Here is a 14,504-nt window from a genome sequence, read left to right on the forward strand (position 1 = left end):
TTATATGAATGAATCTTAAATCCAGTGATAAGGGTCCTTATACGAAGAAAAGACTCAGGAGAAACAGAGAGACTGCCATGTGAAGACAGAGATTGGGAAGATGCGTTAACAGATCAAGGAAGACCGAGGATCGCTGGCAGTCAGCAGAAGCAGGAGACTCTCCCCCAGAGCCTGCAGAAGGAACCAGCCCTGCCCACACCTTGATTTTGGACCTCTGGCCTCCCGAACTATGAGAATTAAATTTCTGTTGTTTTAAGCCACCAAGTTTGTGGTAATTTGTTACAGCAGTCCTAGGAAACAAGTACACTGGTTTTTTTATGCTTAAGTCATTTTTTGGACAGGGACTTAGTTTGTGGCAGTGATGGGGGTGGGAGGAGGATGTACTTGAAAATCTGGATATTTACCATGTCCTGAATGTGAAACGTTTTGTATTAAAACCATCAGAAGGTAGAACAATTGTATGAGAGTAGTGTTGGGTTTGATTAGATGAAAAAAGATTAAAGGATAACCGTATTTTTGTATAATGTGCTCCCGTGTATAATGTGCACCCACGATTTTGGCCCAAACTTTCAGGGAAAAAAACCTTTAGTTTTAATTTTCCAATAACTTTTGTAAAAATAGCTAGATTGCTAGCTCCCGCCTAAAGTGTACGAAGAGAAACGACGTGCTGTTCACCCTGTGGTAATAAGGTCGGGCATCACCTCTCTTATCAACTCAGACTCACTTACTCTGTGGACAACAAGACATCACTCATCGATTCATTGAATTTTTGGCAGAAATTACTTTCGTTGCAAGTTCGTCGTAAGTTCAATAAAACCGATTATCGTATTCCAGGGTATTATTTTGCATACGGATATAGTTATTGATTTCTAGAGATACGCTTTTAACTCATAAGCATAAATAAAATAATTAAAAACATTTATATATAATAGATACGGAGTTAGTACTACCCATATATAATGTGCATCCTTATTTTTCCCTCACAAATTGGGGCAAAAAAGTGTGCGTATACATGGCAAAATATAGGAATGAGGGTGATAGCGTTAGCTCCTTCTATCTTCTCTTATGAGTTATCTGTTTCATTTGAGATCAAGAAATTAGCATATTCTCCCCAATGTACTCAATTGCAGATCCATTAATCAGAATCAACTTTGTGTAAATGTGATTGAATTTGGATTATGTATTCTCATGAATACAGTTATTTAAAAATTTTTTATTTAATAAATTTGTCAGAAAATTTAGAATGCTTTACCATTAATCGAAATGAAACTGGACCTCCCTATTTGGAGTTACTGCACATTTGATAAACACAAAAGAGTTAACCTGATGCTCCTGGTTGTCATAGCATTTTCACTTCTGTCCTTTGTGAGAATAGTTTACTGGGAAACAATCAAAACGTAGGATTTAGTTTTCTTTCTTTTTTTTGTTTACTTGAACTTGAGCCTGAATAACAGTATGATTATTTTTAAGTTACATTTTATAAATTTCCATAAAATAAAACAAGTTAATTTAGAAAATGATTGTTTTAAAGAGATAAAGAGATAGTAATAGTCCTAGTGAACATGAGTATTAACGGACCATTACTATAATACATTTTTTAGATTAGTATTCTAAATTTTAGTTTTTATTAAGTAGATTGTCTACTGTGAAATGACTTAATGAAATAATTAATGAAAAGGAAGGAATAAAGGAATGTAAAAACATTAAAACCAAATGAACTTCTTTAGCTAGTATTATGCAGATGTAATTTAAAAATGGAATGTAATTGACCATCATATACTTAAACCAGTACTTTTATTTGTAATATATGTATATATTTGATTATAGACAAATTTAGAATACAAAATACAATGTTAATGATTTAAAGCTCTAGCCAATTTAAAAATAATTAAAATTGTTATCCTAGGAACTTCCCACAATATTCTAAATTATGTTGGGGACTTTTGTATACTATGTAGCCCTACTCTAGTATTTTCTCCTTTAAGAAAGCAGCTAAACTTCCAATCTTCCCAGCTGGGAGAATCCTCCAGGAATATATAATAGAATTCTCTTTAGAAATAGTTTTTCAAAGACTAGTACCCTTTATAAGAACCAAATAAAACAAGTTCAGAAGATTAGGGTTTTTGTATTTGGCAGTTTAGAAATTTCTTTGTTTGCACACAAAATGGTGGCAGGTTCCCTCCTTCTGGCCTTTGGTTTTTTTGCCTTTTCTACTGGAGCATTTGGGGTTTGTGTTGAGAAACCTCATTATAAGTAAGATGGCTGTTAAGGCTTCTGCTTGAGTATACACCACTGTGGATGACATGTCTAGTGTTTGCGGTGCTCAGTGGTTCTCTTTTATTCTTGCCAGCTTTTTATTTTGGCAATTTTCAAACTTTCGGAAATTTGAAAGGCAGTAAAATGAACCTCTTTGTACCTGTCTTCAAGGTCTTTCCTCCCCAGACCTTTTTCCCACTCCCCATCTTCCGCTCTCATATGCACATCCATTATTTTGCTGATCCATTTCAAAATAACAAGGTGAACCTTTAAATATTTTGGCATGCCTTTCCGAAGAATAAGAATGGACTGTTACATAACCACAGACTTATCACACTGAACAATACGTATTAACGTTAACATATTCAGATTTCCCCACGTGTTTCCAAATGTTTTTTTGTAGTTGTTTTTGTTTTGCTTTTCCAATGCAGGATCTAGTTAAGTGTCACACATCACATTTGGTTAGATCTTTTTTTTTTTTTTTAAATCTAGACAAGTAATCCATCTCTCATATAACTAATTTAAAAAATTCAGGCCAATTATCTTACTGAGGTTTGCATATTGTGGATTTGACAGAATTATCTCTTCGTGTTTAGGTTTAGGTTAAAAAATTTTGCCAGGAAAACTAAAGGGGCCATGTTTTGTGTTTCATTTTCATTTCATTCGATGGCACTTAATTTTAAGTTGTTCCACTTTGGGTGACGATCACTTGGATCGCTTCGCTAAGGTGGTGAGTAACTGTGGGTACACTCTCAGTATTCTCTTCATGGAACGTTTTCAGGAAAAGCATCTTTAATAATTATATTGGCATTGCCTCTTCCCAAAAGTAAAAAGGAAAAGAAGAAAATTAGAGACTCAGGTCTCATGGGACCAGGACAGAAGTCCCCCGTTTCATGTGTTTTCTTCTCTGCTGGGTGAGGGCATTGGAGCATCACTGCCGGCCTCACCCACCGTAGGTCGTATTTAGCAGCTAGGCAGCCCTGGGCGTGGTGTCAGGAGCTCTGTTGTGAGGTGTGTCTGAAGTAATGACAGGCTGTGAAATCCTATGTGTGTGTTGTCCTGGACACAGTAGTCGTTTTGGAAAGTTTGGTATATAACCTTTACTGAGATCCTCTTAGAATTTACATCAGAATCTGCACTTATTCCTTTGAATATCCTCAACAGTGACTCATCATCCTGTGAGGGTGAATTTGATTTTCATAAATAGCAAAAGACCTTTGTGTGCCAAATCTGATTAATAAGGTCATACTATTTCAGGAAGAAAAAAAGTGTAACAACAAAAACAAGACTGCTTTTTTAAGAGGCTTATAAAATGTCAAACATCTACCAGTGTTATAAATAGTGGACAGCACTGCTGGGTTTAGTGGACTGCTTCCTAAGCAACCTCTCTAAAGGGCAGCACTCATTCTGCTCGCTAAAGTCTGGTAGGGTTATTAACATACCTCACACTGCAGAGTCTCATTTCTTTGTACTTTAAAATGTAATTCACTTCACTTTTTAACATCTATCTACTCAGGGTGTTTTAGAAGTTAGTTGTTGGCTTTCCATTGTTGATAGGCCATTTTGTTAGTTGCTGTGGAAGAAACACGTATATATACATACATATACATGTGTGCATATATACATACATATATACACATACATATATGCGTACACATACATATATAGTATACGCACATACCTGTACGCATATACACGGGTACATGTATATATGTATACACATGCATACATATACGTATATGTATACACATACATTATGTACGCACACATATGTATGCATATATATCTATGACTCAGGAGTGCTCCCTTGGAATTGCCCATTTAAATCTGGTAGAAGAGATTAAGTGTGTACAACTGTCTTAACTTCCCTGTCATTATAAAGCTGCTAGAATTGAACAGGAATAAGGCAGTTTACAACTGGGAATTGTGAGTTTGAGAACAGTGTGTGAATTCTGGCAGCTGTCAGCCTCAGTTTACAAGGCTCGCTGGGTGGGTCCCTAGCACTTCTAACTTCCTTTCCTACTGCTGCTCCTGTGTTCTAGGCATCTATTCACTTAACTCAGCAAATATGTGTTGAGCCATGAGCTGGTGTAGACACTGGGCATACAGCCGTGAATAAACCAAGAAAGGTCTTTGTTGCCAAGAAGCTGACATTCCAACACAGGGGCAGTAGATATGGCAGATAAGTTGTGAATTTTGGTGGAAGTGCAGAGTGCTGTAGAAAAAGAAATAGGACATGGGTTCTGAGGTGGGGTGGGATTTCCACTTAAAATAGGGGTCAGAGAAAGCCTCATTGAGAAGGAAACATTGGAGTTAAGACTGATAGGAGTTGAGGAAATTAATCATACAGTTAGGAGGAAAAGCATTTCAGACCAAGGAACACCCAAGATAAAGGGCTAAGATGGGAGCATGCCTGGAACACACACACACACACACACACACACACACACACACACACACACCCCCCCCCCCCCCGCACCCGTAGCAAACAGGAGGAGGAGAGTGATGGGAGACACTGTCAGAGACGTGGTAGTGGAATCAGAGCACAGAGGGATTACAGCTTGTATCCTGAATGAGAAGGACCCACAGCAGATTTTCAGCAGAGATGCAATATGATCTTCGGCTTTGAAGGATCTGTCAGGGCACCATGCCAAGAGTAGACATCAGTAGGGCCAGGTTAGAGACGAGCTTATTTCTGCTCAGAGCCTGTGGCCGCAATTCAAGTGGAGTGTGGGGGGCCCTGGACTGGGACAGTGGTGCTGGGCGCTGTGGGGGTGGTTGCACTTGGACAGTCTGCTCACAGATTGGATGAGTCCTGTAAAAGGGGGAAGTAAAGAATGACCCTAAGGATCCTGGCGGCAGTAACAGAAGTCCCCTTCAACTGAGATGTGAAGTGCTATGAAAAGAGCAGGTTTGGAAGAGTCAGTGAGCAGCATTGTTTTGGACACGTTTGCTTTAAAACCCAGGTTAAACATTTAAGTGCAGTAGTAATCAAGCAGACAGTTGTGCAAATGTGGAATTCAGGAGAGTGGTCTGGGCTGAAAATAAAAATGTGGAATTTGTGTTTTTCCTAGCATCCACTGGTCTTGTCCAAAAACCCAGAAATGGACATTGGCACAGACAGAACTCTAGGAGAACCCCTCTAGTTCCGGCTTAAGAAACTGGGAAACGAATTTCCTGGTAGCGACAGCAGTGGCAGCCAGGACACAAACACCCTAAATTCTTCAGTCAGGGTTACTGTTGTCTCAAGAGGGTGGGGGCAGCTCGCCACTGCTTCTCTTTTTTCCTATCCATCTACATTTGGCCTCGGACATGGGCGTAACTGTGGCATACAGGACACAGCAAGACAAATACAACCCCAGTGTTCTAGCCAGAGGACCAGGAAAAGGGGGAGCCCCAGGTAACCAACAAGTACCAGGGAGGTGGTGAGGAGTGAGGAGATCAGGAAGGGACCCCATAAAATCATCTGTGAACTGCTGGACTCACTCCTGGGCTGAGAACGTGTGCTCTGATGCAAACAACACACCAAACATGTTGAGAATTTGAACCAAGAGATGGACCATTGCCCAGATCTGAGACTAGCCAAAGGCCTCAAAAACGTAGCTAACACTGAAACCACAGTCCACAGAAGGCTGGTTGGAATGTGCAGCCTTATTACAACCAAGTGGACTGAATGCTAAAACAAGTGTCCAGGCCAAATTACTCAGCATTAGAAGAACCCGAGAGTCTCACCTTGTGTGGGAGAAGGGGATCAACAGATGCCATCCAACATGACAGATGTTGGAATTATCTGAGAAATATTTTAAAGCAACCATTACAAAAATGCTTCAAGAAGTAAAGAAAGGTAAACTGTTCCAGTCGCCTCTTCTTCACCTTGTTGGTGAGGGAGGGATTTTCCTCCCCAGATTTCTGGGGATGGCCAGACACCTGACACCTGACACTGGACAGATGTGACCGATAGCCCTTACTCGGTCACATATACTCAACCCAGCAGAGGACACCACAAAGCCCCACAGGTTGCGCCCAGGAATAGAGGGACAGAACAAGAACAGGCTGTGAGTGGCAGGTTGGCAGTGATCAGAGGTTGGGGTGCTCCCTGGTGCCTCCCTGCCTTTGGGAGGATGTGATTGGCTTGTTTGAATAATTCTGTCTGGCAGGGAAATGGAATCCACTCCCCAGGGGTAAGTGGGCACTGGGCCCGGTCTGGAGGAGGAGGGTTGTTTGCCTAGGGGTCCCTCCCTAAGTGGGGAGGGGAACTTCTGGTCAGGCCAGGTGTGGTTCACGTGTCCTTGGATATTAGGCAGCACGTGATACTGACTCTTCCTTTTTTAGGCCTTATACCACATGGAACAAATGGAAATACAGAAAGTTTCAAAAAAATAAAAGATACAAAAAGTATCCACTAGTAGAACTTTTAGGACTGAAAAGTACAATAACGAACATAAAAACACTGGATGGAATGAATTGCAAAATTGATGACAGAAGAATGTGAGTTAATTTGAAGATGGGTCAATAGGAATGATCGGTCTGAGTAACAAACAAAAAAGACTGAATAAATGAACCTCAGAGACCTATGGGGCAATACTGAAATGATTAACGTTTCTGTCACAAGAGTCCTGGAAGGAAAGGAGAAACGGTGTGGTTCATAAAAAATACATATTTGAAGCAACAGTGGCTGAAGATTTCGTAAATTTGGTTAAAGACATAAACATAAGGATTTAGGAAGTTGAGTGAACCCAAACAAGGTAAGCCCAAAGAAATCCATGACCTAACACACCATAACCAAACTGCTTAAAACTAAAGACCTCCCCCTCAAAAAAAATTCTTGAAAGTCAGAGGAAAAGAACGCATTATTTATAGTGAAACAGTAATTTGAGTTACTAGATTCCTCATCAGAAACAGTGGAGTCCAGAAGTAAGTGGAACAGCATTTTAAAAGGAAAGAACTGTCAACCTGGAATTCTGTATTAAGAGAAAATGTCCTTTAGGAATGAATGTGAAATAAGGACATTCTCAGATTAAGGAAAACTAAGAATTTATTGCCTGCAGACCCAGGGTGGTGTTGGTCAAAGGATAGCTCATTGATCAGTGGAACACAACAGAATCCCAAGATAAACCCATACAAATATGTTCAGTTGATATTTGACAAAGCTACACCAGCAATTCAGTAGAAAAAGTATGGTGTTTGGAAAAGTTTGGACTTTCATATGCAAAAAGTAAAAAAAGAACTTCAACCTAAATCTCATAATTTGTACCAAAATTAACTCAAAATATACATTTAAATATGAAATGTAAAGCTTTATAAATCTTTGAAGCTTCTTCATTCGTGTAGCCAGAGATGTCTCCTTCCCAGAGTTTGGGACCACAGGGTAGGTACGCCTTCAGGCGGTATTACTGAATGTGTGAATTCCTCCTCCTGGAGGAGGTAGAGTGAAACCAACTTCAGAGTGGTTACACAGAGTAACTCGGAGAATTACTAGTACAGGAATACTTTATTTACTTCAACTGTCTTCATTAAAATTTGCTTTATTACTTTATATATCCAAATCATAAAGTAGTAGAATTGAATTAATCAGTGATTTTGATTCTGAGTACTTTAATTTCCTCCTCATGACCTCAGGTTGATAGTAGTGTCTCTTGATCTTGTTTTTTAATAACTACTAACTTGATGTTTTAAGAAACATGATGTATGTTGTGAGTAGCATATTTTCTGCTGTCCAGCTGTAATCAAGATAGCCCTATGCATTTGAACGTTCTGTAGTGTTTACCTCATGTACCAAGTTAAATAACTAGTTTTAAGAATCTCTTGAATGAAGCAGTGTAGAAAGCAGGTGTCTGAGAGCAATTAAATGAAAATATGTAAAAACATCATAAAGGAAGATCAGTGAATTCTGCCTGTGTAAATGAGGAGGATTGGCAGTTTGTTTTTGGTGTCTTTTAAAAATAAAACTGAATTTGCTTTTCACAAATCACCCATTTTGGTGACTGGTTTTTGAATCTCTAACGCCTGTGATGTACAAACCTTTCAGACTCCCCATTAGTACATGCCCCCCCCCCCCAAGCATTTTATCCTACAACCTACCTGTCCCTTCTAACAGGAAAGCTCATGTAGAGCAGCGTTAAGTTCCATTCTTTTCACTTACACTAAACACTCGCTCAGCAGTGACGTTTGTGACTGAATGGCTGGTGAATGACTGAGCAGCGAACTGCCTGTGGGCAGTCCTGGTTCTGGGAAGGGCTCCGGGCTGAGCCTCTCTGTCCTCGAATCCTGCCTCCCTCAGTAAACTGCATTTCATTGGCAAGTTATTTCTGCCCTTTCTTTCTCCGTTTCTTCTTTTGTAAGGTGATGATGATAATGTCTTGACCAGAGAGCTGTTGTGAGAATTGGCGAGGATAGTGCTCATGCTCACAGCATTACCTGGCACATTTTCAGGACTGACACTCTAGTATTATTCGTGTTGTTACTGAGTCTTTGCTGTTCCATTCATCTCTTTGTTTATCTTGATGCCAATACCTTACTGTCTTGATTACTTGCAGCATTAAAAATAAATCTTGAAATGAGGTGTATTGTTTGTCCTCTTGTTGATCAAAGTTATTTTTTTCTAACGTAGATCTTTTGCATTTTCATATGAATCGGTATGTCAGTTTCTACAGAAAAAGTCCTCTGCTGGGATTTGGAGTGAGATTACATTCAATCTGTAGATCAGTTTGTGGAGATTTTTTATCTTGACACTGACTCTTCAGACCCATGAGCACAGTATATCTCTTTATTTTGTTAGGTCTTTAATTTCTCTAGGTAATTAAGAAATACTCTGGCAGAATGTTCTATAAATGTGAGTTAAATTAAGTTGGCCGATAGTGTTCAGTTCTTCTATATCTTTACTGGTTTTTTCCTACTACTTCTATCAGTTATTGAGAGACAGGAATTTAAACTTCCAACTATAATTACGAATTTTTCTATTTCTCTTTTCAGTTCTATTGCTTCATGTATATACAGGCTGTGGTGCGTAAATATTTAGTTTCGTCATGTCTTATGATGGATCGAACTCTATATCATTTTAAAATAATCTTTTTTATCCCTGGTAATATTCTTTGCTGTGAAATCTATGCCTGATTTTTATGTAGCTACTCCAGCTTTCTTTTGATTAGTGTTAGCTCTGTATATTCTTTCGTATTCTTTTATTTTTAATCTATTTATGTCTTTTTAAAGTTATGTTTCTAGTAGGCAACATATTGTTGGGTCTTAACTTTTTTATCCTATCTCAACAGTTGCTTCTTTTAATTGGAGTATTCATACTATTTACATTTAATGTGATGATGATACTCTTACATATAAATCTTTCATTTTCTTACTTGTTTTCTATTTGTATTTATTTTTGTTCTCCTTTTCCCTTTTCTGGGTCATTTGGATTAATTGAGTATGTTTTATGATGCTGTTTTATCTCCTTGTTGACTTATTCACTATTACTCTGTTACTCTATTGATTGCTTGAGGGCATCTACTGTACACTTTCATTATGATAGTCAACCATCATGTGATAAATTATTTCACATATAAGAATTTATACTAAGTACTTTTATTTTTCCTCTGACCTTTGTCCTGTTGTTACGCACTTTGTATTACAATGCTACAAACCCACACTACATGGTTAATTCATTACTTTTGTTAAATAATCAATTATTCTTTAAAGCGATTTAAGCAATTAGGAAAATATCTTCTATATTTGCCTGTGTGTTTACTTTCAGTGCTTTTATTTCTTTGAGTAGATCCATACTTCCCCATCTGTTAAAGTTCCCTTCTCTAGGGAACTTCCTTCAACGTTTCTGTAATGCATGTCTGCTGCTGTCCTTATGCTTTTGAATATCTGAAAAAGTCTTTATTTTACTTCTGTATTTCAAATTTTTTTTGCTGGGTATAGAATTCTAAATTGGCATTTATTTATCTTTTAGGACATTAAAGATGTTGTTCCACTGACTTCTTAGTTGAATTTTTTTTTTCTGACGGGGAATCTACTGTCATCCTTGTTCTTTGTTTATAACATGTTTTTTTCTAGAGCTGCTTTAAGATTTTTCTCTTTATAATTGGTTTTGAGCAGTTTGAATTACGATGTTTCTTGGTGTAATTTTCTTCATGGTCCTTTCATTTGGTGGTTATTGAACTGCTTAAATTTCTCCTCCTTTTAAGTGCTTCTTTCCCTGGAGTTGAGTTTCCTCACATGCATACTGTGTTTCCCCAAAAATAAGACCTAGGCAGACAATCAGCTCTAATGCGTCTTTTGGAGCAAAAATTAATATAAGACCGGGTCTTACGTTATATTATATAAGACCCGGTCATATATTATGTAAGACTGGGTCTTACATTATAGTAAAATAAGACTGGGTCTTATATTAATTTTTGCTCCACGAGACGCATTAGAGCTGATTGTCCGGCCAGGTCTTATTCTCGGGGAGACGTGGTAGGAGCCAGCTCTCTGCCGCATACTTAAGAGGGACCCTCTTCAGGTGTCTGGAGTCTAGTCTCTGTCCTGCACACTCTCGTTACCTGGATCTCTCTGGGCTTCAACTGACAGGTTTACTGGACTTGGCTTGGTTCTGCCTCTCTGTGCTGTGTCCTGGAAACTCTCTGGACCATACGTGTGGGCATTTGCAGGGCCCCCCCTTTCTGTCATCATTGTTCTTTGGTGACTCATGTCCAGTATCATGAAAACATTTTCTGGGTATTTAGGATAGAAGGCAAGTCCGGTCTTTGCTATCTCACATTGGCTGGAAGAGGAAGCCTGTGATTTCTTAAATGAATATGTCCTTCACTTGCATTATTTTAAAGTTATTTTTTTATTGAAAAAACAATTGACATACGATATTATTTCGAGGTATACAATATAATGAATTATATATAGTTAATCCATCACCACACATAATTATAATTTTTCTTCTTCTGATGGGAACTTTTATGGTTTTTTTCTCTTAGCAACTTTCAGATATGCAATACACTATTAACTGTAGTCACCATACTGTATATTACATCCCAAGGCCTTATTTTTTTTTTAGGATTCCACATATAAGTGAGATTATACAGTATATGTCTTTTTGGGTCTGACCATTTCACTTAGCATAATGCCTTCAAGGTCCATCCATATTGTAGCAAATAACAGGATTTTCTCTTTTTATGGCTTAATGATAGTCCATTACACACACACACACACACACACACACACACACACACACACACATTTCTTTATTCACGTATCCATCAGTGGACAGTTAGGTTGTTTTCATGTCTTTGGCTATTGTAAATTATGCTTTACTGAACTGTGAATATAGGGTAGCATATATCTTTTCAAGTTAGTGTCTTCATTTCCTTCAGATGAATACCAAGAAGTGGAATTGCTGGGTCATAAGGTAGTTCTTTTAATTTTTTGAGGAATGCCCATACTGTTTTCCTTAGTGGCTGCACCAGTTTACATTCTTGCCAACAGTGCAGAAGGGTCCCCTTTTCTCCACATCATCGCCAACACTTGTTACTTCTTGTCTTTTTGATAGTAGCCATTCTAATACGTGTGAGGTGATATTTCATTGTGGTTTTTATTTGCATTTCCCTGATGATTAGTGACGTTGAACACCTTTTCATGTACCTGTTGCCTATCTGTTTGAGTTCTTTATATATTTTACTTTTTAACTCCTGTCATATATGATTTGCAAATATTTTCTTTGTTCCATAGGTTGCCTTTTCATTTTGTTGATGGTTTCCTTTATGTGCAGAAGCTTTGTAGTTTGATGGAGTCCCTCTTGTATACTTTTGCTTTTGTTTTTGGTGTCAAATCCAAAAAAATCACTGCCAAAATCAATGTCAAGGAGCTTACCAGTTTGTTTTCTTCTAGGAGTTTTATGTTTTCAGGTTTTGCTTTCAAGTCTTTAACCCATTTTCAACTGATTTTTGCTTATGGCATAAGATAGTGGTCCTGTTTCATTATTTTGCATGTAACTGTCCAGTTTTCTCAAAACCGTTTATTAAAGAAACTATTTTTTTCCCCTTTTGTATACTTGGCTCCTTTATCATAAAGTAATTGACCATATAGATGTGGGTTTATTTCTGGGCTTTCTCTTGTGTTCCATTGGACTATATGTCTGTTTTTATGCTAATACTAGACTGTTTTAATTAAGTATAGCTTTGTAATATTATTTGAAATGTAGTATAATTTGTAATATAATTGTGATGCCTCTAGCTTGTTCTTCTTAGGATTGCTTTGGCTATTTGGAGTCTTTCACAAAAGACTCCAAATTTTAGAATTGTTTGTTCTGTTTCTGTGAAAAATGCTGTTGGCATTCTATATCTTTGATTGGAAATTTAGTCCATGTGTGTTTAGAGTAATTAATTGATAGTTATGTACTTATTGCCATTTTGTTAATTATTTTCTGGCTGTTTTATAATCCCTTTTTCTTTCTCTTGCTCTCTTTGTGATTCAGTGATTTTCTGTAGTAGTATGCTTAGAATTTTTTTCTCTTTATCTTTAGTATATCTACTATAGGTTTTTGCTTTTTGGTTACCATGAGGCTTACATACAACACCTTTTATTTGTAACAGCTTATTTTATGTTTGTAACAACATAAGTTCAAATGTATTCTAGAGCTCTACATTTTTACTCCCCCAGTGTTTTATGCTTTCGATGTCACATTTTATGTCTTTTTATCTTGTGTATCTGTTCACAAATTATTGTAGTTATAGTTATTTTTAATATGTTTGTCCTTTAAGCTTTATAGTAGCTTTATAAGTGATTAACCCACCACCTATACAGCATTAGGTTATTTTGAATTTTACTATATAGATACCTTTACCAGTGAGATTTATACTTTTGTTTCTTGTTGTTACTGATTTGTGCTTTTTCATCTCAGCTTAAAGATGTTCCTCTAACATATTTTGTAGGGCCCATCTAATGGTGATGAATTCCTTCAGCTTTTGCTCGTCTGGAAAACGCTTTATTTCTTCAATTCTGAAGGGAAACTTTGCCAGGTAGTCTTTTTGGCAGGACGTTTTTCTTTAAGCACTTTGAATATATCATGCCACTCCCTTCTGGCCTGCAAAGTTTCTGCCGGAAAAATCTGCTCATGGTCTTATGGGGGTTCCTGTGTGTGTAATAAATTGTTTTTCTCTCGCTGCTTTTGAGATTTTTCTCCTTGTTTTTAACTTTTGACACTTTACTTAATAATATGCCTCGGTGTGGGTCCTTTAGGGTTTATCTTATTTAGGACTCTATGAGCTTCTTGGATCTTGATGTCTTTTAATCTTCCGGGTCAGGGACATTTTCAACCATTATTTCTTCAAATAAGTGTTCTGCCTCTTTCCTTCTTCTCCTTTTGGGTCCTGTGTAGTGCAACTGTTGGTTGGCTTGATGCTGTCCCATGAGTCTCTTAATCTTCACTCTTTTTCCTTGTTTCCTTGTTGTTGCTCTCATTGGACAAGTCTGCTGCCCTGTCTTTGAGTTCACTGGCACTTTCTTCTCTGCAGTCTGTTGTTGAACCCCTCCATTGTATTTTTCAGTGCAGTTAGTGTATTCTTCAACTCCTTGACTTCAGTTTGGCGCCTTCTTATGTTTTCTGTCTCTTTGTTGAAATTGTCACTTTGTTCATGCATTCTTCTTCTGTCCTCAGTGAGCATTTTTATGATCATTATTTTGAACTATGTATCAGGTGAATCACTTGTCTTTATTTCACTGAGATCTTTTTCTGAGGTTTTATCTTTTCTGGGGGTTTTATCTTTTATATTCCTCTGTTTCATCATTTTCCTTGCCTCTCTATGTTGGGTTTTATGCATTAGATAAAACAGACACCTCTCCCAGTCTTGGAGATGAGCCTCATCCTTCATCTCCGTCCCAGCTGTCAGTTGTCTCCCAAACTTTTGTTTTTGGCCAAGAAGCCTGCTTTATTCTTAGTAGTTGAAGGTGTGCCAAGATGTGTTATGGCCCGAAGGGGAGGGTCTTAGTCAGCTCATGGATTCGGAAGCCCAACCCTCAGGCAGCAGCTTTTAAAAGGTGCAAATATGTCTCTTTCAGGGGAGTTGGGCGTTTCTGTCTGCTCTCTCTGTGCCGAGCTCTGGGGTGATAGGCAGGTAAGAACTGTTTCTTTGTTTGCTCCTGTCCTGTTGAGCCCATTAACACAAGCCCAGCTGGGCAACAGAGCCAGGCTGTCAAGAGATTGGACCTCTAGTTAGCAGCCCCAAACCTGGGGTGCCAGACACGTGCACAAGGAAACACCA

General features: G+C 38.0%; 1 protein-coding gene across 4 annotated transcripts in view; it reads left to right on the forward strand.

Moving 5' to 3' along the window:
* Positions 1-14,504, forward strand: part of AUH (AU RNA binding methylglutaconyl-CoA hydratase) — a 156,302-nt gene that overhangs the window by 76,719 nt on the left and 65,079 nt on the right. The window contains exon 7 of one of the 4 annotated variants that reach the window (XM_033123439.1): positions 26-837. The exons of the other annotated variants lie outside the window; for them this stretch is intronic. Within the exon in view, the coding sequence (XP_032979330.1) occupies positions 26-204 (179 nt within the window). The 3' untranslated portion in view covers positions 205-837. Of the gene's footprint in view, positions 1-25; positions 838-14,504 lie in introns of those variants that run through there. 4 annotated transcript variants of the gene reach the window in all.

Source organism: Rhinolophus ferrumequinum, chromosome 12 (genome assembly GCF_004115265.2).
Source record: "Rhinolophus ferrumequinum isolate MPI-CBG mRhiFer1 chromosome 12, mRhiFer1_v1.p, whole genome shotgun sequence".
Lineage (NCBI taxonomy): Eukaryota > Metazoa > Chordata > Mammalia > Chiroptera > Rhinolophidae > Rhinolophus > Rhinolophus ferrumequinum.